At 35.0% G+C, this 27,240-nt stretch overlaps 1 protein-coding gene across 9 annotated transcripts in view; it reads right to left on the reverse strand.

Moving 5' to 3' along the window:
* The window catches only part of NF1 (neurofibromin 1), a 274,304-nt gene that overhangs the window by 191,320 nt on the left and 55,744 nt on the right, over nt 1–27,240 (reverse strand). For all 9 annotated transcript variants that reach the window (XM_049114227.1, XM_025476459.2, XM_025476457.2 and 6 more), the window contains 7 exons: nt 20,565–20,708; nt 18,840–18,923; nt 15,052–15,242; nt 8,320–8,426; nt 1,914–1,981; nt 1,603–1,678; nt 742–899 (listed from right to left, as the gene is read on the reverse strand). In XM_049114227.1, coding sequence (XP_048970184.1) covers nt 742–899; nt 1,603–1,678; nt 1,914–1,981; nt 8,320–8,426; nt 15,052–15,242; nt 18,840–18,923; nt 20,565–20,708 — 828 coding nt within the window. The remainder of the gene's footprint in view (nt 1–741; nt 900–1,602; nt 1,679–1,913; nt 1,982–8,319; nt 8,427–15,051; nt 15,243–18,839; nt 18,924–20,564; nt 20,709–27,240) is intronic.

A 27,240-nucleotide genomic window follows, 5' to 3' on the forward strand; every position in this document is an offset into this window, starting at 1 on the left:
CTTTATTAACTTATTTGAGAGAGTGAGAGAACACCCGAGAAAGAGCATTAGCAGAGGAGAGAGGAGAAGCAGACTCCCCACTGACCGGGGAGCCTGATGTGGGGCTTGATCCCAGGACCCCAGGATCATGACCTAAGCCAAAGGCAAACACTTAACCAACTGAGCCATCCAGGTGCCCCTACCCTATTCTATTTTTTAAAAATTACAAGGGCTCCTTAGAATTAGCAGTTGTTTTAGTACCAATTTCACTTAGCATATGTGGTATCCTACACCCTCCTAATAAAATGCTATGAACACTGTTCTAAAATATCTAAAATGAGTCACTAAACAATTTCATCAGCACCAAGCAGATACACATCTAAGTATATGCAAACACAACACAACACAACACAAAAGTGATGGATTGATTGTAAGAGAGCAACCCTTGCTGTAACTGTCAAAAAAGCTACTTGAGCACTAGCAGAAGTGTTGTTTAGTCTTCTCTGGTAAAAGAATGAAACTAAAGAATTGTTTTAAATCTTTAATTAATGAGTGGTATCATTTATTTTCCCTCCAAATAAACCTGTGTATGAGTAGGTCTCTGCCAAAGCCAGCAAACAAAGAGACCTAATGTGATGATAATTAGAAATGGTCCCCTGAAATACTGTTCTGACAGAACACTAAGCCTAAAAGTGATCCACATCTTGATTAAAATGGACTAGATGACATCTGGACGGAGTGGAAATACTTGTGTTTCCTCACCTTATTCATGTTGTTTTCATCAACCACATCCTTGGATATATCCTGAATTATTTCTGGACACAAGATAAGGAGAATGATTTGCAGTGGCCAAACTGCTGCTTTACGTTTGGTGCTTTCAGCAAAACCATCCACCAAGTCAAACAGTTTTTCCGCACACTCTATGTAAAAAAATACAATTAAATGATATTACTATTATGAGAAGAAAATCTCTGGCATTAAACTAAAAGCTGCCACTATCCAAAACCCAAAGGTCACAGTTTTAAATGATAAACCTAGAAGTTCATTTAAATAACTAAATTCATTCAGGTAAGCAGGCAAGTATTGTCTTTGTATTGAAAGAACTATCTTGATCCACCCTAGAAAATGTCACATTCCAGAGCAGTCAAACTTGTGTTTAGTTTCAATGAGCAGGGCCTTATGCAAAGTATGATGTACGCAAGAAATAAAGACTGGACAGCTTCCCGAAGGGAATCATCAAAGCTCTCCAGGAGTTTGTATTCTCTGCATTACATTTGTGTCTCAAAAATTCTAGTTAAAGATATCACCACTTTATACAAATCTCTTTAAATACAAAATGAAGCCTCAGGACACAAAAAAAGTACTTCTCTACAAAGAAGAATCATCAAATATCCAATCTACAACTCTAAAGATTAGAGCTTCATTCCAAACTTCTTTTACTATTTGCTCAAAAGGAAAGGAAAAGGACTGAGGGAAATTTTGAAATATAAGAGAAAAACAGTATTTCCTACTTGACATCAGCTGACAAAATGTAAAAGCACCTAAATAACAAAAATAACCTGGAAAATGATAAGCTTTTACCTCATAAGTAAGAGTTTAAAAGATGAATAATCTTATCCTTACCAGCCATATCAGTCTGTGGAATCTGGTACAGCTTTGTAAATTCATCTGGATAATTTTCTACCCAGTTCCAAAATGCCTACATATAACAAAACATATGTTTTTATATATAAAGCACAGATATTTTCAGAATATAGTAAATAAAATGTCATACAAACTTCTAATTTCCTTTGTAAGAATATTGCAATGCATTCCTAAATATTTATGTGAAACTATCACTTTTACATCGTGACTTCTGGTTCAAAATAGTAAAAATAGCATAATTTACAAACAAAATTTAATAAAATTTTAATATCAAAGATGTTATAACTTACTTTTTCCAGGCTATTTATAACTGCTAACTGTGCAACCTTCTTTAGGGCTTTAAATTTAAATGCAGTTTCTAGGGAAAAAAAATTTTTTTTAATTAACTCTAAAATTGATTAGTTAACACAAATTCAGAACTACTCATAAAAACAAACAAAACTTTCCTTCTACATACAAATTTTTGTTCTAGTATTATTTGTAAGCAATGTGAAGGTAAAGATAATATAAACCAAAAACTCACTGGTTATGTTCACTAAAGACAAAATTCAATAAAAAGCAATTATGCATTGAATTTCAAAGATTTTTGTTTTTATTTTTAATAATTGATTTTTAAAGTATAAAACACACAGTCGTTGTAGAAAATTCAAAGAATACACAACAATCTAAGGGGAATTTAAAATATCATCCATGATTCCACCATTCAGAATCACAGGTCTGATGAACTTCTTCCATCCCTTTTCGTAAGCATGTATAAGACAAATATATTTACCATGGCTGAGATCATAAAGGCTAAATCAAACCTGTTTTCTTCATTTTATGTAGTATCTCCAATTTTTTCAGTATCATTAAAAATTCTTCATACATATAATTGATGACTCTAAATACAAGAGTAACTATTACTTAATACTTACAAGTCAGGTATTTCCAATCTAATATATTTCTTTTAAAATCTTACTATTTTCAGATATTATAGAGGAGCAAATTGTGTTTCTGAGGTTAAAGATCTAATTAACTACTGAATTGGGTTTCAAAGCCACAGTTTGTTCAAGTACGCTCTGGTGTCTTTCAGAATATTTAAGTCCATATATTAAGTCACTGGTTATTTAAACATTTTCCAATTGTACATTTAAGATATTTCCAATATTTCATTATTATAAATAACACTAACAAACACTTTTATATAAAAATCCTTTCCATATTACTGTTCATTTCTTTAGGATAAGATCCAGAAGTAGAATTATCTGGTCAAAGAGATTTATATTTTCTCTTGATAAACACTGTCAAACTGATTTTCAGAGGGACTGGGCCAAATGCCACTCACACAGAGCAGCATATGAAAGTAGCCTTATCACATTTGTATCTCATTAAACACATTTTTGTTTTTATTTTGCTAATTTGTTCAAAACACTGGGCTGCATTTTATTTATTTTTCTTAAGGTTTTATTTATTTATTCATGAGAGACAGAAAGAGAGAGAAGCAGAGACACAGGCAGAGGGAGAAGCAGGCTCCATGCAAGGAGCCCGAAGTGAGACGCACTCAATCCTTGGTCTCCAGGATCACATCCTGAGGTGAAGGCGGTGCTAAACCGCTAAGCCACCCGGGCTGCCCTGGACTGCATTTTAAAAGCAAGACTAAACATCACTCCGTATGAATATATTATTTTTTATTTCCTCCTTCATCTATGTGTTGTCCCCATCTACAAAAAGATTTATACCTAGAAAAGACGACCCTTCTATAAACTATTTTACTGGTAACAGTCCCTTGGAGAAAATACCTATGGACTTTGCTTGTTTTAATTGAGGTATAATTAACATAACATTATATTAGTTTCAGGTATACAACATAATGATTCAGTATTTGTATATACTGTGAAATAATCACAATACATTTAGTTAACATCCATCACCATACATAGCTACAAATTTTTTTTTCTCATGATGAGAACTTTGAAGATCTACTCTCTTGGCAACTCTGAAATACACAATCCAGTATTATTAACTATAGTTGCCATGAATTTTTATAACTGCAAGTTTATACCTTTTAACTCCCTTCACCCATTTTGCTCACCCTCCCATCCTTTGCCCCATATCTGGCAAACACCAATCTGTTCTATCTATGAGCTTCGGTGTTTTTCTTTAAAAAAAAAAAAAAAAAAAAAAAAAAAGTTCCACATATAAGTGAGACACAGAGTATTTGTTTCTCTGACATATTTCACTTAACATAATTCCTTCAAGACCTATCTGTATTGTTACAAATAGTTATGATTTCTTTTTTATAGCTGAATAATGTTCCATTTTAATTTATATAATACATATATTCCACTTATACATAAATACATGTTTATATATAAACATAATATATAAAATATTAAAAGATTACTTTTAAATATATATAAAAACACATATGTACATGTTAAATATAAATATCTTACACCTTCTTTATCCATTCACCTGTCAATGGATACTGAAATTGTTTCCATACCTTGGTTATTGTAAAATAATGCTGCACTATTCAATAATGAACACCAGGTGCATATATCTTCTCAAGTTAATGTTTTCATTTTCTTTGGATAAATACCCAGGAGTGAAATTGCTGGATCATATGGTAGTTCTACCTTTAATTTTTTGAGGAGCTCCCAAATTATTTTGCTTGGCAGCTGTGCCAATTTACATTCCTACCAACAGTGCACATTCTCACCAACACTTATTTCTTATTGTTTTGACAATAGCCATTCTAAGAACCTCATTGTGGTTCCGATTTACATTTTCCTAATGATGAATGATACTGAACAAGATTCATGTACCAGCTGGCCACCTGTATTTGTTCTTTGGAAAAGTATCTATTCAGGTCGGCTGCCCATTTTTTAAAGTCACAATGTAAGGGTTTTTTTGCTATTGAGTTGAACAATCTCATATTTTGTCTTATCACATGTATGATTTTCAAATATTTTCTCCCATTCAGTAAGCTGCCTTTTCATATTGTTGATGTTTCCTTTGCTGTGCAGAAGCTTTTAATCTGGTGTTGTCCCACTTACTTATTTTTGCTTTTGTTGCTCCCTATAGACTTTTAATGAAGGGATACAAGTACCTTCTATATTTATATAAATATCTTTCTAAGATAGAGATGAGCCTTCGAGTAATAAAACTAAACAATTTAAATGTCATTTTTTTTCTGGACTTGGAAATGACTAATTTGCTCTCTAAGTTTTAAAATATATCCCTCTAAATTCTTTGTTCTTGCTCTCCTTTGATTTTCAAATAATGGCATTATATTTCACAGTGCTCTAGAGCCTTTTTGCCTTCTCATGTTCATTAACTTTACCCTTATAACATCTTAAATGTGTTACACATGGTAATTTATTCTCAGTTCCAATGTATATGCCTTTTATTACTCCAGTTCTGTAAGTTTCTGACTGGACAGCCTACCCATACCTCAAAGGCAATAGATGTAAAACTAAATTTATCATTTTATTGGCTAAGCTTTTTACTGCTATCAACCTTTCCTTTATTTTCCTGCTTGAATCAGCTTGCTCTATAATATTCGGTGATATTTCTCTTTAACCTCACATTTGTAAATTAATCATCAAATGCTAGGTGATGTATTTTATGAATTTAGTGTACTCTACTTCCGAAGTACCACCCTACCAATTTGGGGTGGGGTAGGGTGGTACTCCCTACCAATTGGTCTCCATCCTACACCATTCCATCCAGACTTGCTCTACTCTCATTTTTCATTCACGTTACTAAGTCTCAGAACTTATTGTAACCTTCTGCTATCCTGCAAATTTCAAGTAAAGTGGTATGCCTAAAATAAAATACTGATCCCACTTTAAAGCCTTTCCATCACTTCCCATGGCCATTAAAATAAAGCCCTATAACACATAAGCACAATGTGTAACAGTTGGCTCTAGGAACAGGAAGATGTGATATGAATCTTACTGTGCCACTTACACTAGCTCTCTGACCCTGGAAATGTTACTTTTGCCTCAATTTCCTCATTTACACAAGGAATGATATTACTACTATCTGTCTCATAGGATTCTTGTGAGGATGGATGATAAAAGGCATGAAACTGCACAGGATAATGTGTGACACATACTGAAAATACAACAAATGACACCATGCTTTTATTAACACAATCTGGCCTGCTCTTGTACCTCTGTATCTTGCTCTTTTCCTCTTAACCACTCACCCCCAAGTTCATACCTCTTCCCTCACTATATGCTCACCTTACTTGAGTTTGCCATATTACTTTGCAAATAATTTGGTAATAATGTATTTGTCTCATAAGCCAAGCCATAAAGGGAGCTTTATTACTCTCTGATTTTTGTTTTGTTTTGTTTTGTTTTGCTCTTTGTAAACCTAGTACTTAGTATGGTTTCTTGCACACAGTTTCTTAACAATGCTGTAAATTTAAAGTAAATTTCAAACACATTACTGGGATACCTGGGTGGCTCAGTGGTTGAGCATATGCCTTCAGCTCAGGGCGTGATCCCAGGTCTGGGGATCGAGTCTCGCATCAGGCTCCCTGCAGGGAGCCTGCTTCTCTCTCTGCCTATGTCTCTGCCTCTCTCTGTCTCTCATGAATAAATATATAAAATATTTTTAAATAAATAATAAAAAATAAAACACATTACTAATTTTACTATTCATATTACAGGAAGCTTCCACTCCTTTCACCATTGTCACCTACAGCCATCTTTTGCTGGCCTAGATAATACTGGCTTTTTTATACTTTACACATTTATCAGTTATACTCTAAATTTATGTTCATGAGGGGGCTATATTCAATGGGAATGACTTACCACAATAAAAAGAGACATTTATTTACACATTTAATTTCTCTTATTTGGCATGGAGAACCATTTAATTATTAGATTAAATTTCTTTAAAAGAACTTATTTTTTTAAAAAGATTTTATTCATTTATTTGACAGAGTGAGAAAGAGCACAAGCAGAGGGAGTGGGAGACAGAGAAGCAGGCTCCCCACTGAGCAGGGAGCCTGATGCCAGGCTCCATTCCAGGACCCTGAGATCATGACTTAAGCCAAAGGCAGACAGATGCTTAACCGACTGAGCCACCCATGCATCCTGAAACCTGATGTTTTACAGAAGTACCTACTCATGCGCAACTGGGACTAGGTTTATTTCTGAAATGTCACTAAACAGACATGAAAAATCACAAAACACTTATATTTATTAGATTTTATACACAAGAGAAAATCTCTAAATTTTATCATTCTTATCTTAATGTTTAATGATAAATACTAAGATCTTAAAATTTTAACTGTGACCTAAGTTGTGGTTTATTATAGTCTAAAACAATTGCTGTCCACTTACAGTAGCTAAAATGATCCATTTTACTTCTTTATTAAAGTTACTGAAAGTGATTTAATTGTTGCTTGATCATAATGGCAATGACTTAAAATGGGTAAAGAAATAGAACACAACCTTATAGCACTGATCTACATAGTCTTTTTTACACATCTCTAGGGAAACAATTATTGAGTTTAAAGCAAGTGTTAAAAAAAAACTATAAACAAGGTATTTTGACAATTACACTGCAAAACTGTTGAGTTTCTCAACTAAATCTTCTTTTAAGTCAGACACTAAAATCATTTTTCATAATTCCTTAATCAATATACAAAGTAAAATTTAAAAAGTGTAAAAAGTGTACATCACATACTATAAGGTTTCACACTTAAATTAGCCAGGATCCAATAATACACAAAACCAAAAAAAACAATTTTTGTGAAATGAATTTAGGTATTTATACTCAATAATGCTCACTGATACTTGATTTATATTAATATTTTCATGTTTACCACAAATATTCTCAATTCATTGTGACTTTATTTTAATCAAGATAATAATCAAAGCATTTTCCAAAGCTTTAAAATCACATATTAATAGGTGCTTGGGTGGCACAGTCAGTTAGATGTCCAACTCTTGGTTTTGGCTGGGGTCATCATCTTGGGTCGTGGGATTAAGGCCATGTGAGGAGTCTGCTTTGGTTTCCCTCTCCCTTTCCCTCCACCTTTCCCCCTCCCTTCCCCACCTCCACTCTCTTGCTCTCTGAAATAAATAAATCTAAGCATTATAATGTCCCCAGATGGGATTATAACTGAAACATTCACTGAAAAGGTAAGAGGCTTTGTAATGCTGCAAAGTCAATCAGGAAGACAGTAAAAGATCTGAAAACACAAATGTCAGAAATGAGATGCTTGTCTCAATTCCTCCTCTTATCATAAAATCACAATCTTCTGGTTCCATTCTATGAAACTTTGATATCCTGCTAACTCTGCTTTTAGCAATAGAACAGCTAAACAGGTAACTTCTATAACCTATAACTATCCTTAAGAAATGAAATTCTAGACAAATTAGGTAACAGTACCTGTATGTTCTCTTTGCTAAAACAAAACTTGTAGTTGAACAAAATTTCCATTGCCAAGATTTAAGATGCTCACTATTTTTTTTGTTTTCAAGGGCTTAAATATTATTGAACCATTAAGCATTATTGTCTATTTCACAAGGACACTTGCATTATAAAATCCACTTTGATATTCTAGTTCAACACAATTGGTACAATTCATACACCGAAAACACTGGTTTTTCAATCAGTCATTAGTTTCAGACATATCATACATTTAAACTTACCCTTTAAAAAAAATAAAAAATAAAAAAATAAACTTACCCTTTAGAAGTCGTTTTAATTTTGCACAATCCACATTGATATACTGTAACAATTCTATATCATGAACATCAACATTGTCTTCTGAACAAACCGTCAATTCCTGTAACCTGAAAAGTAAAAACCAAAACTAATTTATCTTAAGGAAAGTTCAAAATTCTGAACTGAACAGATTCTTCTCATCCCAGTGATTAATTTTTTTAGAAAAAATATACGTATAAAAATAAAACAATAAATATTTATTATAAAATTTAAAGGTACCTTGCTAATTCAGGGGATACGATGACAGAAACCAAGATAATTCAGTAGATTTCACTGTGCATACATAAGTCATGCTATATGCCTTAAATATATATATAATTTTTATCTAAACAACAACAAAATCACAGCATGCAGAGAACTACTGAAGTAGAAAGACGTGTAAGTATGATATACTAGTCTCTGTGCTATGTGTATTTTTTGAAATTTTTCTGTAATGAAAACACTTATTAACTTCTGATTACATCAACTAGACTTCAGAAACATAAATGACATTTTATCTACATTTACAGGATTCATTTACTTCATACTGAAAAAAATGAGTAAGCCTTTTACTCCTTACACTTTTCACAATCTGTACGTTTATGTGATTATTTGATTAATGTCCCTCCCTCACAATAGAACTTATTTTATAAAGGCAAGATCTTTCTAAACCCTGAATTTCCCTTTGATTAAATATGAAGCTATCACAAATGTAGAAAAATTTAACATGTAAAAAAATATTTTTTAACTAATAAAAAAATTCACTTAAGTCTGAATACAATTTTTCCTCCATTTTTCATTAACAACCACAGAAGTCAGCTTTTCACTTGATCTTAGCCAAAAGGCTTGAAGCGATAGAAGTCAGCTTTTCAAAAGTTGGTATTGTTAATCTATTGAACTGTGCTTCCTAATGAGGCATATTCGTTACTTCAATTAATAGATATTAAAAATGTAAGCAGATGAATGGAATTATTAATGTTTACAAATGCAAAGAGAGACAGATATGGTGAAAAGCATAATCTACAAAATCTTAGCCATAATATTAACTTGGGTTATAGCCATTTTTTTCTTAAAGATCTTATTTATTGATTTATGAGAGACAGAGACATAGGCAGAGGGAGAAGGAGGCTCCTCACAGCAATCCTGACGTAGGACTCAATCCCTGAACTGGGATCAGACCCTGAGCCAAAGGCAGACGCTCAACCACTGAGCCACCCAGCCAACCCGAATTATACCAATTTAATGTAGTCTAAAACTGACATTAACCATATTAAATCTTCAGTTGCTAAAAATGAAATTGATTCAACTTCTTCCTTCTCAAGTTCCTTTTTCACTCACTTTAGCCTGCAGATGTACAGCTAACATTAAAATTAGTCTAAGAAAAAAAATAAATAAATAAAAAATAAAATAAAATAAAATAAAATTAGTCTAAGCACTTACACTAAAGCTCTTCATATCATCAGGGTGAGAAGGCTTAGCAGCTCACACTGGGAATGACAAGGTCCTCAATATTGACTTACATACTAAAAATTCCACAGCTGCTGCAAAAAGCCTAGGAAATACGGAATATGATTCCTTCGGAAAAACAACTTAATAAATCAGCAAAACCAACTTTTGAGAAGCTGATTCTTGTGGGCATTTTTGAAAAATAGAAGTTTAATCATTTTAACAGTCCAGTATTTCCATAGGGAAGGGGTATTTTGTGAGGCTGAAACATCATTTCCAAAGCATAGCAATCAAAGGACAGTTGGAGCAAAAGAAGTGGAAAACTTATTAAAACATCTAGAAAGGGGGTCCTCCCTAGGTGGCTCAGCGGTTTAGGGCCTGCCTTTGGCCCAGGGCGTGATCCTGGAGTCCTGGGATCGAGTCCCACATCGGGCTCCTGGCATGGACCCTGCTTCTCCCTCTGCCCCCCTATGTCTCTGCTCCTCTCTCTCTCTCTCTCTCTCTCTGTATCACTTATGAATAAATAAAATCTTTTTAAAAAATAAATAAAATAAAACATCTAGAAAGACCAGGTAAACTGAACCACAAAAAAAGGTATTTAAAACGTATAGAAATAAAATAAAAGTGCTTGGGTGGCTCAGTCAGTTAAGTATCCAACTCTTGATTTCAGCTCAGGTCATGATCTCAGGGTGGTGAGATCAAGCCCCCTATCTCAGACTCTGCACTCAATGGGGAGTCTGCCTGAGTTTCTTTCTCTCCCTCTGCCCCTCCCTGCCTTTCTCACTCTCTCTCTAAATAGAGGAAAAAAAGGGCACCTGGGTAGTTTAGTGGTTGAGGGTCTGCCTTTGGTTCAGGTTGTGATCCCAGGGTCTTGGGATCAAGTCCCCATCAGGCTTTCGGCAGGGAGCCTGCTTCTCCCTCTGCCTATGTCTTTGCCTTTCTCTCTGTGTCTCTCATGAATAAATAAATAAAATCTTTTAAAAATTTTTAAAATTAAAAAGAAAAAAGAAAACAAACACCACCCATCTACCCAGGTACAGAAATGAAGAGGAACCTGAAAACCAGAGATGGTTTTGAAGACATGGTCTGAACTTGCAACAAAGGAAGCACAAGAGCTAGGTTTTTTCCTCTCCTTAACCTAGGGGTTTGAGGTTAACATCTACATGGGACTAGATATAAAGCCTTATACCCCAATAACGCAGAGGGTGGAAATGCGGCCCTACAAAAACAAAACAAAACAAAACAAAACAAAAAACAAAAAACACACGACTAACAAGAACTAGAACTATGCAATTCCTTAAAAGAAAGTCGCACAGAGAGAGACAGAATGAGAAGAGTAGAAGGAGAAAAAAAAACCTACTAGCATAAGATGTATGTCTGCTCTGGCTGTTTTGGGTAGGGGAAAAAGTCACCCAGGGCTGTTACTTTATATGGATTTGAAGTCCACATTTATACTATCCATACAATCTAGGAACGAGAAATTAACCAAAAAAAAAAAAAAAAGGCCAGAGCTGGGCACTTAGTAAAAGCAAATGCAAAAACCATCACTAGGACACTCCCACAGTTCCAAGATACAAGAGATTCCCAAAGAAAATACAGATGTGCATTAAAGATGAATTTGCAATCAAAGTTTACAAAAGAGAGGAAACTATTCACTATGAATGAGAATTGGCACATACAAGCATATGAGATTATTTAACAATCTTAAGAAAATATTAAATAAGTATGTTCTAAATTATTACAGCCATATAAAAAATTTAAAACTATTAAGAATAAGAAACCATAAAAAAAAATCCAGTAGATCTATGAAAGAATCAAATAGAACTTTTGTGGCATCTGGACGGCTCAGTCAGTCAAGGTTCTGACTCTTGATTTCAGTTCAGGTCATGATCTCAGGGTTCTGAAATCAAGCCCTGTGTTCAGCTCCATACTGTGCATAATCTGCTTAAGATTCTCTCTCTCCCCCTCTGCCCTGCCCCACTTCACTCTTCCCTTATACCCCTTTTCCCCTTCTCTAAAAAGGAGGAAAAAAGAATCAAAGGAACTCTTAAAATCACTGAATCTGGGGCACCTGGGTGACTCAGTGGTTGAGTGTCTGCCTGTGACTCAGGGCATGATCCCAGGGTCCTGGGATCGAGTCCCACATCCTACTCCCTGCAGGGATCCTGCTTCTCCCTCTGCTTGTGTCTCTGCCTCTCTCTGTGTGTCTCTCATGAATAAATAAATAAAATCTTTAAAAAAAAAAAAATCACTGAATCTTCGGCTTCTGGTAATATGTCAAATCAGATATTCTGCAGGGCCTTCCCACTACAAAACAATTAGATCTAGTACAATTATATAGTAATTCTTTTTTTTTTTTAAGATTTTATTTATTTATTCATGACAGAGAGTAAGGCAGAGACATAGGCAGAGGGAGAGGAAGGCTCCACACAAAGAGCCCGATGTTGGACTCCATCCCAGGACCCCAGGATCACTCCCTGAGCCAAAGGCAGACGCTCAACCACTGAGCCACCCAGGCGTCCCCTGTACAGTAATTCTATGGAGATAGCTCCTCATCTTCTACATAAAAGAATACTATGAGCCACAGAACATTGGCTCAGGTCTGTAAGCCCATATTCCCCCAAAAAACATCAAAGGCCAGAAGGTCTGTAAGCCCATATTCCCCCAAAAAACATCAAAGGCCAGAAATATCAAAAGCTAATGTTAATCCTAAAAGAGAAATATTTGTGGACAGGTAGAATAGTCACAGAGTAAATTTTCATTTATGTCAGATATATGTCAGATATAAAATCAATCTTCAGAAAGAACTGCCATTCTAGGGGTGCTTGGGTGGCTCAGTCAGTTAAGTGTCTGCCTTTGGCTCAGATCATGATCCTGGGGTCCCTGCTGATCAAGGAGTCTCCTTCTCCCTTTCCCTCTCCCTCTAACTCGGCCCCTTCCCCCTCCTCCACTCATGCTCTATCACTCTCACACAACCTCTCTCAAAGAAACAAATAAAATCTTACAAAAAAAAAAATGGGGCATGGATGGCTCAGTCCAAGTATATGCCTTCAGCTCAGGTCCATGATCCTGGGGTCCCAGGATCAGGCCCTGTGGCAGTCTCACTGCTCAGCAGGGAGTCTGCTTCTCCCTCTCCTCCTTGCTCATGCTTCCTCTTGCTATCTCTGTTGTTATCTCTGTCTCCCCCTCTCGCAAATAATAAAATCTTTTTTAAAAATTAAAATTAAATTAAAAATAAAAATTAAAAAAAGAAAGAACTGCCATTCTACTCGCTTGTATATTTTAAGTCACCTAATGCTATGACAGGAATGTCATAGGATATCTACATCTACATTAAGCCTTTTAGGTGAGTGGTCCTCTAACAAGATCAGCTCCAATTTCTGGAACAAGCTACATGAAATGCATTTGTCTGCAACATATTTCAGAGATCCCATTTCTGAGCAGTCTGTCCCCTGTATTCTGGAGATACTTCTCTCTGGAAACAGTGAACTAGGTTCAGTATACACACAAAAGTTGTCTATATTTACATGTGTTGATGCTGTAAAATCGTATAAAATGAAATCTTTGATGACTGGAAAATTTCTAGAGTTTTTAAAAGGTGGCACATTTGCTGTGTTTTATAAAGCAACTCATGCTTGGATAGACCTAAAAATATTTTATTATTCTGATAATTTTCTACCATCAATGTAAGATTATTTCAAATAGTAAGCTGGTGTAGTAGTCACTTAAATGTTTTTGTCTTTTGTTTTGTCTTTTATAATTTTCACACTTCCTATTCCCTAAGTGTCAGTTACCTTGCTACTTCAACTAGTTTAATATTACTCAGAATATAAAATGTTATCACTCAAAAGATTTCATGAAGATACGGTTCTATTGTATAAACATTACCTAACAGCATCAATCATATTTATACCATTAAACAAAATTTAATTTTTTTCGCACCAGTTCTGATAAGGGATTGAAAAATACTGTTGTCTAGCATCAAGACTCTAGAAATGTCATTTTTTTAATTAAAAAGATGGCAGGATTCTGAAGTTAACCAATTCACCCAAAACTCTATAGCACAAACTCTCAAATTAAGATGTATATTTTCATTCACACCTGTTGGAAAACAACAGAAAAATGAACAAAGCTGACTAATGGAAGTCCACTGTTCACACAACACAGACAAGTCAAAAGATGAAGGATGTATCAATAAACAAAGAGGGCTATTTTTCCATATTCTGTATTAGTCTTAGATTCACTAATTCACTGATTCATGTTATACTTCCTACTTGGTCATAATTAAGGACCCATTTAACTCTACTTACACAAGATAGGCAAACCATTCCCATCAGAGCAGGTTCCAGAGTTACTTGCTACCATGAGTTATAATTCTACTCTATATAGCACTATCTATATACCAATTTCTTCCCACCTGTTGCATATCACAACTGACAATCACATGATTTTTACTCATCAATAAAAGCTAAAATCATATTTATCATACAAACTTAAAGCACAACAGTAAAAATATCATAAAAAAGATTTCATAAACATATGATTAAAATCAAAGTATAGAGTAGCAGCCCGGTATAGTGGATTTAACAGACTCTAAAACCCAGTCTGACTTAAAAATTTGGGGCCCTCCATTATTTCAAAAAGTGCCTTAATAAATTCTTTGGATATTAGTTTGCTTACCTGTAAACTGAGGGAAGTATCACCTACATTTCAAAGATACTAAGTGGATAAAACAGCATAAACACATGCTGTAAATACTCAAAAAATGGGAGCTTTTAGAGTTCATACATTTAAAACGCAGTCTACTTTCTGGAGAAGTCTACTTTGCAATTACTCACTTCCTTGTGCTTCAATATCCCTAGGTTTTGTTTTTGTTTGGTAACTCAGGATCTTGTGATAAAGAACAGAGCTATTAGGTCATTAGAATTCCAACTATTCTTCTCAATTATTCTACCTGATTAGCTAACTCCATTTAAAGGAATAATATTAAAAAGCTCAACCAAAAACTCAAAATAGTGTTAAAAACCTGATCATGAATAATAATTTTTCTAAAATTTGGACTTTTAACTTCATAACAGTACTCACATTTAATTGTACACATTAATATCACAATATTGCATAAAAATGTCAAAGAAATCAATGTATAAAATTTACACAAAAGCCCAAGTCAAATTTGTTTCTGTCAACTTTTTATTTTTATGTGGACAAAAGAAAGACTTCTAAAATTATATTACTTAACAACAGTTCTATGTAGATTTACACACTAACCTGGTAGAAATGCGACTAAACACTGCATTGAAGTTGTTGCAGCTGAGAGAAAATAAAACCCCAGAGGCGGAATTCCGAAGTTCAGCGGCATGTTGGTTTCCTTCACGACAGGTATGAAGAAAATGGCAGATTTCCGGCAGCAACTGTTTGACCAGCATTGTTTCATCTAATCTCATCGTGTCCTTTGGTTGCTGCAATAGAAATAATCACAGAATTCTAAAACTTTCTTAAATTTACATGTAAAGATTTTTAGTTATGAAAATTTTCAAACAGACATAAGAATTGAAATAGAATAATGAACACTCATGTAGTCATCATCTACATTCAACAATTATTTCATTGTGTTTGGATGGTTCCTTTTTTTACCTTTTTTTCCCCATCTTTCACCTCTTAATCACAATAAACCCAGCCCCCAACCAATCCATCCTCTCTAGCAGCATCCTCCTCCTCCACCACCACCACCACCGTTCATTCCCTGTTCATCAACTCCCTATAAGCCTTTCCACTCCTAGGAGTCTCAAGTTTGTTGTGAGTTCCAAATAAACTTTACTCATATTCATTTGTGAGTGCATTGTGTCATCTGTCTCAAATTCAAATAAAATCCTGGAAGGACAATCATACCTGACTCTGAGTGGACTGACCACTGACCAAAACAGCTTAATTTTTTGTTGTTGTTGTTGTTGAGCCATTTCAAAATAACATATTTCATCCATAGGTACTTCATCATCTCTTAAAAATAAGGACATTCTTGGGGTGCCTGGGTGGCTGGCTGACCTTGATTTCAGCTCAGGACATGATTTCAGGGTCACGAGATAGAGCCCAAAAGGCTCTGCACCCAACGCACAGTCCGCTTGTCCCACTCCCTTTCCCTTTACTTCTCCCCTCCTTTGCATGTGCACACAACTCTCTTTAAAATAAATAAAATCTTTAGAAAATAAAAATAAGGAAATTCTCTAATATGACTTTGATATAATCACCACATAAAAAAAAGCAATTCCCCTTACATCAGCTAATAATCTATATTCAAACTTCCCCAACTGCCCCCAAAATATCTTTCATAACTTTTAAGATTTTTATTTATTTGAGACAGAAAAGAGCTAGTAACAGAGAACACGAGTGAGGAGGAAAGGAAGAAGCAGGCTCCCCACTGAGCAGGGAGCCTAATAGATCTGGAATCATGACCTGAGCCAAGGGCAGATGCTTAATGGACTGTGCCATCCAGGTGCCCTCATAACTTCTTTTTAATTCAATCAGGATCCACAGAAGGTTCAGATGATTGTAGCATGATTCCTTTAGTCTCTTTATTCAAAACAACCTCTACCCCCAATACTCCATATACATAATTTTTACTTTCTCTAACATTGACTTTTTTAAGAAAATGGGCCTTACAAAATGTTCATATTATTGGTTATTTCTTAGTAGTGTAACTTAACTTGTTCTTGTAGTTAATGTATTTTCTGTAGCTGAAACCTAAATCTAATGGCCTGATTATAAATTCAGGTTAAACACTTCAGATAATGCAGTGTAATTCATATTATCTCACATCAGGAGTACATAATGCCAGGTGGTCCCAATGTTAATGGCATACCGAGCTTGATAACTGCTGTTAACATTAAGATTTCTACTTTATAAAATAAATCTTTTCCCTACAATTAACAAAATAACCAATGGATGAGCTATCCTGTAGATACACTGTTCCACATCAATATATCACCTAACAGCTAAATATTTGTGTATGAATGACAATTTTGGTAATACCAAGCATGATGACAAAGAATAAAATATTTATGTAATTCTGTACTATGCTTGATTCTATAAGTGCAATCCAAGTGCTTTCAGATGTAAATACACTGAAATATACAGAAAGCAAATAAACACATGTCACAAAAACCTGCAAAATTCAAGTGGCAATGCCTGTATCTTATAGGCCAATCCAACAATAGAAATGCTGAAACTCCAATTAATAAACATGCAAAAATTACAGAAGTGTTCAATCTTTTAAATAATGGTTATATATGCAGGAACAAAGATTCCTCAAATTCTACAAAGTTTTACTTGTAGCATGATACTGGTAAATATTTGATCATTCTCATTTAGCTATTTCAACTACTAATAAATATGTACTTGTAAGTTCACTTCTTCTTCTTAAACTACCTCAACTTACTTCAATCTAAAAATGAAAATCAACAGACAACCATAAAATCATTGAACACAATCCAAGAAAACACAATTATGTGATAATATGAGTAGCATTTTTAACTGAAAATTCAATGAAAAAAATTCATACATTTTCAATAGAACAGAGCAAGATAATATATTTTATGCATTATATAAGTTATACCATGCCCACTTATTAGAGTTTCAGTTAGGCTATCTCCAACAGGGGCCAATAATATCACTAATCATTCTCTAAAATACTTTTACCATTACCTCTCACTTACAAATGTTAATAGAGAAAAGCTATAGGATTGACAGAGGCAATAAACCACCCTACCTCCATTCAAACATGGATATGGCTGATATACTCGTTGTCTTGTTGGTTTGATTGTAAATACTAGAGAACTGATTCAGGATGTTTAAAAACTGTCCACCATGACAATTACATCATCCTATTTTACAGCACTTTTGTTTTTCACTCCACTTTACAAATGAACAACAGCATATCACAAATTAAAAGAAAGCACCAACCTAAAAACAGAACTAGCTCATCCTCAATTTAAGTAGAAAACTTATAAACACTGTCTAACAATTTTAGAATATGGCCAAGGGTCAATAAAAAGAGTTTAAAACATTATGCTTAGGTTTTGTAGCCTATAGTCTTAAATTTATCTCTTCCCCCAGGATACATAGTTGAGTGAATGTAATTATTTTTCCCCTTCCTCAAACACTACTGACCATTCCATCTCTTCTCAACCACATAATCAATATTCATATCCAAGTCCCGCCCATCTATGGTTACTATAGAAAACAACTGTGACACGTTGAAGACAGAAGCAATTCTAAATAAAAGCAAAACATGTGCCAAAGGAAGAGAGAACATAGTAACTAATATATCATGAATAGACAGATCTTTAAAATGAAGATATAAAATTTATATATTTACATAAACTCCTACCATGTTCCATTAAGAGTTAAGTCTGTCGAAGCATAGAAACACCTTGCGTTATACAACAAAAATATTCTTTAAAAAATTCTAATTAAGTCATAGTTGAAACATACTGAAATAACTATTTAGAGGAACCCTAAGAAAGAAGTTTTGTATTTATTCCTCTGCATACCTATCTTGTATGTTCATAACTTACACATAACAAGTGTTCTTAAGGTAGAATCTATCAGTAATAGTTACAATTGTAATTTTTTAAAGTTCCCTTTTATATAGGTTTGAAAAGTAAAATATTAAAATGGTCTGGGGCAAACAAGATTACTCATGGTCTTTTGCAGCATGTTTTTTCACAGTTAAGCAATGCCACAGGCCTAACAATATTTGGAGCAATTAAATCAAATAGTGGCTTTTTTCATAAAAATCTTTTCTAAACAACCTGAGACAGAGACATGTGGCTCAAGCTTAACACTTTATAAGTAAATATAGTATCTATTTAATTTACAAAATATAAGAAAATAATTTTCTCTTGAAAACTCATCTACAGTTAGTTTTGTTAACAAAATTTATATTCATGTCTTAGACCAAAAAACTCTGCATGACTTTTCTTGTCCACATCTATACTTTGGTACATCAGATCATTCTCAAAACTGACTTCATAAAATCTGCCTATTTTAGATTTACTTACCCCAGCAAGACATTTTTCCAGTGTATCCAATATAATCAACTGAGAGAGATATAAATTTTTTTCAGCAGCTTCTCCAAATATTCTCTAAAAGAAAAGATATTCAGAACACTATAAGTTGGCTATTACTCTACTACAAACCAGCACACATCTGAAAAGTGAGAGACTAAGGATTAAGAAAAAAAAAATCAAGTTCTTCCATTTTATCTCCCAGATTAGACTGTATTTAAATGTATTGTTTCTGATTTTATCTTAATGCTCAAATAAATTCCCAGGCAAACAAAAATGCTGGCATTTATTATAGTCTGCCATTAGCCTTATACAATAAAAGAAAATAACTTTGGTTTATACTTTTAAAATATATAGGATTTAGATATACATACAGATCTTAACCAGAAATCTTGAACATTTAACCTACTTCAATACCATGAAATAATCAAAGCCTCAATTCTTACTGTAACACCAATTACAGTGAATTTTAGGCATTTATTATTCTTAAATTTAATACTAAGTTATTTACCACCAACAAGAAACTATGGTTTCCACAATTAAGCTTACTCAATAAGCACTAAATGAATGCCAATATCACAATATTGCTTTTGTTTTTGTTTTTGAAAAGGTTACAAATAATAAAATATTTTCATCTAACTGGGAACACAACCACATATTTATATAAGTAAAATCTTATCACCATGCCCTACACACTATGCAACAGAAGAGCACCACAAAACCTTAAATGTATATCACTTTACATATTCACAAGAAGTCCTGCTGTTTTCAGATAAATCTTAAATTTTTTCTATAAAGAAAAAATTTCTTTGTAAGGCAAATCACTGCCCACAGCTCCAATTTGTCAGTTTTCTAAGTTTCGGGCATTGTCTAACCAAGTTATTAAACAAAAAAACGCACTGAAGATGTGACTGTAAAAATGAGAGGATTCTCATAATCTACAACCAGAAGTCAGTCTCATAGCTCAAAACAAACAATATAAATTGTGGTTATAAGTGCTAAAGACAGAAAGAGCAATTTGGAATTAATCAGGAAATACCCAGACCCAGATCAGCTGTTTTGAACTGAGTGTAAAGGAAAATTTAGGGAGGAATTGACAAAGAGGAAGGAATCACCTGAGAACCAGGACAAATGGTATGTTCAAAGGTACAGAGACAGAATAGGTGGAGTAACTTGAACTCTAGGTAATGTGAAACAGGAATAAAGGCAACTGCAAGCTTTTGACAGTGGAATTACTTGTTTAAATTGCTAATTGAGGAAAATCATTTCAACAGGATCTCTAACTACTACAGGATCTGTCACAGGTTATAGGAGGAAAGAAAGCAGTATCATCGTAAAAGTAATTTCACATCTTAACACTACAAGGTCAAATTTTATTTGTTGTCTACTAAGGACTGTACAATCTAATAAGTAAATATTCAAAGAAGCAGGTAAGGAAAAGATTTTAATAGATTACTATGTAATCAATTCATATATGACCTAAAGTGTATGAAATTCTAATTCCAAAAAATAACAGAAAAGACTGGGTCACAAATAAGCAAAGTATTTAAGAGAAAAAAATCAAAAACTAAAATGAAAGATAAATATCCACAAAATACGATGAATGTTTATATCCAAAGCCCACAGCAAAGGATTTTCCAATACTTCATAATCTGCTGTCTTTAAATAAAAAACAAACCAAAGCAAATTCCCCCACAAAACAATGACCTAAATACTCACCATATTGTTAACATTCTTTAAGATAGTGGTGAGGCCGCTGATAACCAAAGAAAACTTGTATTTGGAAATATTAATAAGACATTCCTTGTTGTGTTCAGTACTGACTTTGGTATGCGTGTTCTGCTGTCCTGTTTTTATTGGAAGCTAAGAGAAAAAGAAAATGTTAGCTTATACATGAAAACGACTAAAAAGAACTATTTCTCACTGAAACTCATGAGATTTTAGGAAAATTTTTATCAGCCACAGTTATGTACGTTTGTACCTCAAACTCCAATTTTCAATACAAACTAGCAATTGCAGCATGTCTAAAACTCTTGAAATTTCAATTTTTGCAGCTTTCTTTCTAGAAGTCATAAATCTCTACCTACAAAATTAAAACTTTACCCAGTATTACATAAGAGATGGTGACTCACAGAAACAGAGCTATTTCCTTGTAGCTAAAAATTATTTCAGAGAATGTATGCAATAAAATGCATACAATTCTTTTCCTTATACATTGAACTCCAGCATTAAAAGAACAACATACCAACAACATCTATGCCCCAACCTCTAATTAATAATGGCAAATAACTACATATTTTTCAGAAATAAGCAAGCTGTATCACTTGGAATGAACACAGTAAGACTGACTCAGGTAAGATGACCATTCTCAGGTACATAGTTGAGGAAGTTACAGAACAACAAACAGGTCAGTTTCGGGAGCAAAAAAATATTTTAAGGGGACCACATTTACATTTACCTGAGAATGAGTTAAGTCACACTGCTAAGAAGTTCACCTCTACTCAGTTCAAAAGTAGCATTTTGTATTTAATAGCATCATGAATATATCTATCGTTTAAATATTAGATCCTGCTAATGCGAAGAGAGAACACTTGTGAGGTTCCTCTGTGGAAAAAACAGACCTAAGTCCAGCATTCTCATTTTTTAAATGGTGCAATCAAAACTGGAAAAAGACTAAGTGGCATGCCCAAGTTTGCCTAGTCAGTTAATAATAGGTAACTGATTTGATAATAAACATTAAATAAAAGAGGGAAGCATTTTTAGGGTTTGGGAGCGGCAGAACAGGAGCTACAGAATTCTGTTAATTTTAATGGTTATGAAGGGGGGAAAAAAACTGAAAGACCTATGAAATGAGAATTTTAGAAGAAGGCAATGGATACAATGTAGCTTGTAAATCTCCCCAACTCACTCTGTAATGGTTAATTTTATGGGTTAACTTGACTGGATCTTAGGATGTACAGATAATTTGGCTAAACATTATTTCTGGGTGTGTTTCTGAGGGTACTTCCAGATGCAATTAGCATCTGAATAAGTGAACTCAGTAAAGCAGGGGACAAGGCACCAACAAAGCCCAAAAATACAAGCAAATAGGAACAAACCACTTCATCTACAAAACTGGTGTGGTATAAGCATCTCTGCAAAAGAAAGCAGAGGGAAGTAGAATGGATCTGACAAGAGAAAAATCCCAAAATTCTATTCCATTCTCAATGAAAAGTACAATAGGCCAACTTAAGAACATTAGCTGAGGGACAGATGGAAGGAAGGAAGGAAGGAAGGAAGGAAGGAAGGAAGGAAGGAAGGAAGGAAGGAAGGAAGGAAGGAAGGACGGACATTAGCTGAAACACAAGAGGTTTTTTGTATATTGCCATTTGCACACCAGTACAAAAGGTCTACAATAATGCTTAAAGAGAACAGAGTACATTTCAAACCACCACTGTCTAACAGAACTTTCTGCAGTGATATTATACTATTTCAACAAGCTCAATACCATAGCCGTACCATAGCCATAGCCACGTGTTCTATTACAAGGCTAATGCAGACAGTTAAGCACATTCCAAGTGCTATTACAAGGCACTTGTTACAAGGCTAATGCAGATGAGGAATTAAATGTTAAGTTCCATTTAATTTACTTAAATGTAAGTAGCTATTGGACACCACTGAGCAGCACAGTTCTAAGCTAACCAACTGCAGCAGTAACCTCTTTTAGGATGAAGCTCACACTAAGGAGAAATTGCTGAGATTCACTTCACACTAGACAACAGGAACAAAGGAAGAAGGCCCAGATAAAGGTGGAAAAGAGGACAAAAGCTACAAAAGCTCAAAAAGGATGAGATGATGTTTAATTTCATGAAAGTAACAGAAGAACTCTAGAGCCATGAAGATAAAAAGCTATTCTGGCTCACATTTCCCTCCCACCAATTCAGGGAAACTAATTTCACAAAGAAATAAGCAACAGCAGGGGCGCCTGGGTGGTTCAAACAATTAAGCATCTCACTCTTGATTTCAGTTCAGATCATGATCTCAGGGTCTTGGGATTGAGCCCCACGTGTTGGGCTCCAAACCAGGTTTGGAACCTGCTTCAGATTCTCTCTCTCTCTTCCTCTCCCTCTGCCCCTCCCCCCTTAAAAATGAGCAACAACAACAAAGAATATGGTCACTTTATATGTGAAGTTATTACAAAGAAAAAGAATAAGAGACAGAATAACATTGCAACAGAAAACGAAAGTGTGCCAAAAAGTCATGTTCCAAGTAAGGTACCTCTGTTGAAGGAAAGAGAAACCATCCAAGACATGGGTTGACACTGAGGGCTAAAGTGACAAAACTGAAGATATGATGGGGCCTCCAATGCAGGACTGACTGAAAAGGTTTAAAGGCTCAGCCAAGGGCAGCCCGGGTGGCTCAGCAGTTTAGCACCGCCTTCAGCCCAGGGCCTGATTCTGGAGACCCAGGATCGAGTCCCACATCTGGCTCCCTGCATGGAGCCTGCTTCTCCGCCTCTCTCTCTCTCTCTCATGAATAAATAAAAATCTTTAAAAAAATAAATAAATAAAAATAAAAACTCAGACAAAAACTTCTGAAAAGCAAAGCAGCATTTCAAAGTCTCATAACCTCAGGAAGACAAAAGATTAGAGTTCAGAACCTGCTGGGAGGCTAAAAATACACCCTGCTTTCAACTATAAGCTCCAAGGGCTACATCCTACATAAACAGGGGCAAACTGCAGCAACTGGAACTTTTTTTTAAAGTTTATTTATTTAAGTAATCTCCACACTCAATGTGGAGCTCTAACCCACAACCCTGAACTCAAAAGTCACACACTCTTTCAATGGAGCCAGCCAGGCACCCAGCAACTAGAATTCAAACATCACTAGTAGGAGTGTAAATCTGGTATTATTTTGAAAAAAATACCTCACATTATCTACTAAAATGGGATATTTACATTCTTAGCAATTTCACTAGGTATATATATACACCAAAAAGAAATATGTATATGCATCCCTCAAAAGATGTGTACAAAAATGTTTATAACAGCACTTTCATAAACTGAAAACATGTCAAGTGTCTAGCAGTAGCAGAATTTGTTTTTTAAAAAGCTGTATACTCAAAGAAAAACTATACAGCAATTAAAATAAATGACTTACAATTATAAGCTTAATTTCACAAATGAGTGAAGTCATAACAAAGTATCACTTACTCTATGATTATGTTATGTTACACAAATTTCAAACACATGATAAATTCAAGTCAGGATAGTAGAGACCCCTGGAAAGAACAGGTAATGACTAGAAGGAAACGCAGAAGGAAGGACTGCTAGGATTATACTAGTTACACTGGTGTGTTGACACTATCAACATTTATTAAGTTGTATATTTACATACATTTGCGCATCTTTCTATATGTTTAAATCAACAGAAAGTTTGTCAAATATATGCATTTAAATCTTTGTGTTCATAATGATACTAGAAAACTAAAATTTTGCAACAAATGAAACCCAGATCTAGGAAAAGCAAGGTAGTAATAAAGATAAGCACTCTTAGTGGATACAGAGGAATTGTAGTAGATGCTGAGATATTGCCCAGCTCCCCTTCAGGGAAGAATTTGTTTCCTTAACTGCTAGAAATGCTCTATCCTTCAGGGATTGCCTCACTTTCAGAGAATGACCCTACCCAAGGTCAAACCCTTCCTGGGTAGCCCTCATCCAATGACAAACTGATGTGGCAATATAAAGGCCTAAGCAGGGATCCCTGGGTGGCACAGCGGTTTGGCACCTGCCTTTGGCCCAGGGCGCGATCCTGGAGACCCAGGATCGAATCCCACGTTGGGCTCCTGGTGCATGGAGCCTGCTTCTCCCTCTGCCTGTGTCTCTGCCTCTCTCTCTCTCTCTCTGTATGACTATCATAAATAAATAAATAAATTTTAAAAAATAAATAAAAATATTTTTAAAAAAATAAAAAAATAAAAACTAAAAGGCCTAAGCATCTAAGCCAAATTCTGGGCAACTCAAAAGGGCCAATTCTAGCACCAGAGCTCCCAAAAAGGGATGGCCAAGGCTAATGCTGGACTTACATTACACCATGAATTCTGCATTTGCCCAATCCTCCCTCCTCCCAGGTGCTGATCCCAAAGGAACATCTTAGTGAACATCCTGCACTAGGCTGCCAGGGCAGCTGGCTGCAGATGCTAAGATGGGATTTTAAAGCTGGCAATGGAGGAAAAACAGTAACTACAATCAATGAAATTGGAAAGAATATGACTAAAATCTTTGCTCTCTGGGGGAAAAAAAAAAAACATGTTGCCAATCAGAAACTAAGCATGAAAGCCAAAAGGTCTCTGTAGAAGCATATAAAGATGGTCTCTCTTACAGCAGGAAGACAGAGAAACCTAAGGACCAGAACCAACTCTTAATTTTTTTTTAAGATTTTATTTATTCATGAGAGACAGAGAGAGGCAGAGACACAGGCAGAGGGAGAACCAGGCTTACACTTAATTATCAGCATTGCTAGGCTTCAAAGGTTAAATTCTGGCTAAGCCAAGGCCAGAGCCCCGAGGGGAAACAATTAAGACTCTGACAAACATAATGGAAACAAGTGGGCTGTGGACCCCAAAATCTCCTACTTCCAGGTTCCCCTGAATCCTCTTAGTCTAAAGTAGTGGCCCATCACTGCTTTCTAAGAGGAGGCACTCCCCAAACTTGTTTCAAGACAATTCAAAGGCTCCTCCCCTGCAAGACAATAGATGTTGCCCTCAAGATTTGCCACTACCTCCTCTGCTGGCCAAGGGGGCATGAGAGAATTTTCTGAGCATTGAAAACTCTTTTATCTTGACCATGTTAATGGTTACATAAATATATGCCATTTAAATGTCAAAACTCAGAATTAAGTATAAATTCAAATGAGAGTGTTGTAACATTAGAATGTTAAATGTAATCTCCATGGTAACCACAAACAAAATAGCTGTAGAGTACACAAAAAGGAAATAAGAAAGGAATTTAAACATTTCACTGCAAAAAAATAAACAGAAATGACAATAATGCAGAAAATGAGGGCCAAACAAAGCTATAGGGCATAGGGGAACCAACAGTACAATGACAGTAGTAAAACCTTTATCAGTAACTACTTTAAATATAAATGGATTAAATTCTCAGTCAGAAGACAGAGATTGGCAAAATAAATAAAAACACATGACCCACCTACACACTACCTATACAGGAGAGTCACTTGAGATCTAAAGACACAAATGAGTTGAGAGTGAAAGAGTAGAAAAAGATATTCCATGCCAACTCTACCAAAGAGAACAGGATTACCTATACAAATAATCAGACAAAACTGACATTAAATAAAAACAAGTTATGAGGACCTTCCCCTCTCTTCCTCCTTGCTGCCTACAGAGGTGGCAGCCGACTCCTTCTGGACATCACAGCCACACTCAGACCACTGGTGAAGCCCAACATCGTTAAAAAGAGGACCAAGAAGCTCATCTGGCATCAGTTAGATATATCAAAATTAAGCACAACTGGCAGAAACCAGGCATTGACAACAGGATGCACAGAAAACTCAAAGGTCAGATCTTCATGCCCAATATTGGGTATGGGAGCAACAAGAAAACAAAGCGATGCTGCCCAGGGGCTTCAGAAGTTCCTGGTTCACAATGACACGGAGCTTGAAGTGCTGTTGATGTGCAATAAATCTTACTATGGAGAGATTGCTCACAATGTCTCCTCGAAGAATTGCAAAGCCATTGTGGAAAGGGCAGCCAAGGTGGCCATCAGAGTTGCCAATCCCCATGCCAGGCTGCACAGCCAAGAAAATGAATAGGCAGCTCATGTGTATGCAATATTTGTGTTAATAAAACCATAAAATTACCAAAAAAAAAAAGTTATATGATAAAGGACATTATTTATTAATAAAAGGTTCAGTACACCAAGGAGATGTAAATAAACATTTACATACCTAATGACAGATTACAAAATATAAGCAAAAATTGACAGAATTAAAGGGAAAACTAGTTTTACAATCACAGTTGGAGACTTCAATACCCCACTCAAAATAATGGAGAAAACAGAAAGATAAGAAAATAAATGACTTAAACAACACAATAAGCCAAGTAGACCCAACATACATCATAGAACATTCTACCAAACAACAGAATACACATTCTTCTCAAGTACATGTGGTATATTTTCCAGGATGACCACAAATAGACCAAAAAATTACATCTCAATAGACTTTTAAAAAATATTTTATTTATTTATTCATAAGAGACATAGAGAGAAAAGTAGAGACATAGGCAGAGGGAGAAGCAGGCTCCCTCTGGGATGGGAGCCTGATGCAGGACTCAATCTCAGGACCCCAGGATTATGACCTGAGCCAAAGGCAGATGCTCAACCACTAAGTCACC

Source organism: Canis lupus, chromosome 9 (assembly GCF_003254725.2).
Source record: "Canis lupus dingo isolate Sandy chromosome 9, ASM325472v2, whole genome shotgun sequence".
Lineage (NCBI taxonomy): Eukaryota > Metazoa > Chordata > Mammalia > Carnivora > Canidae > Canis > Canis lupus.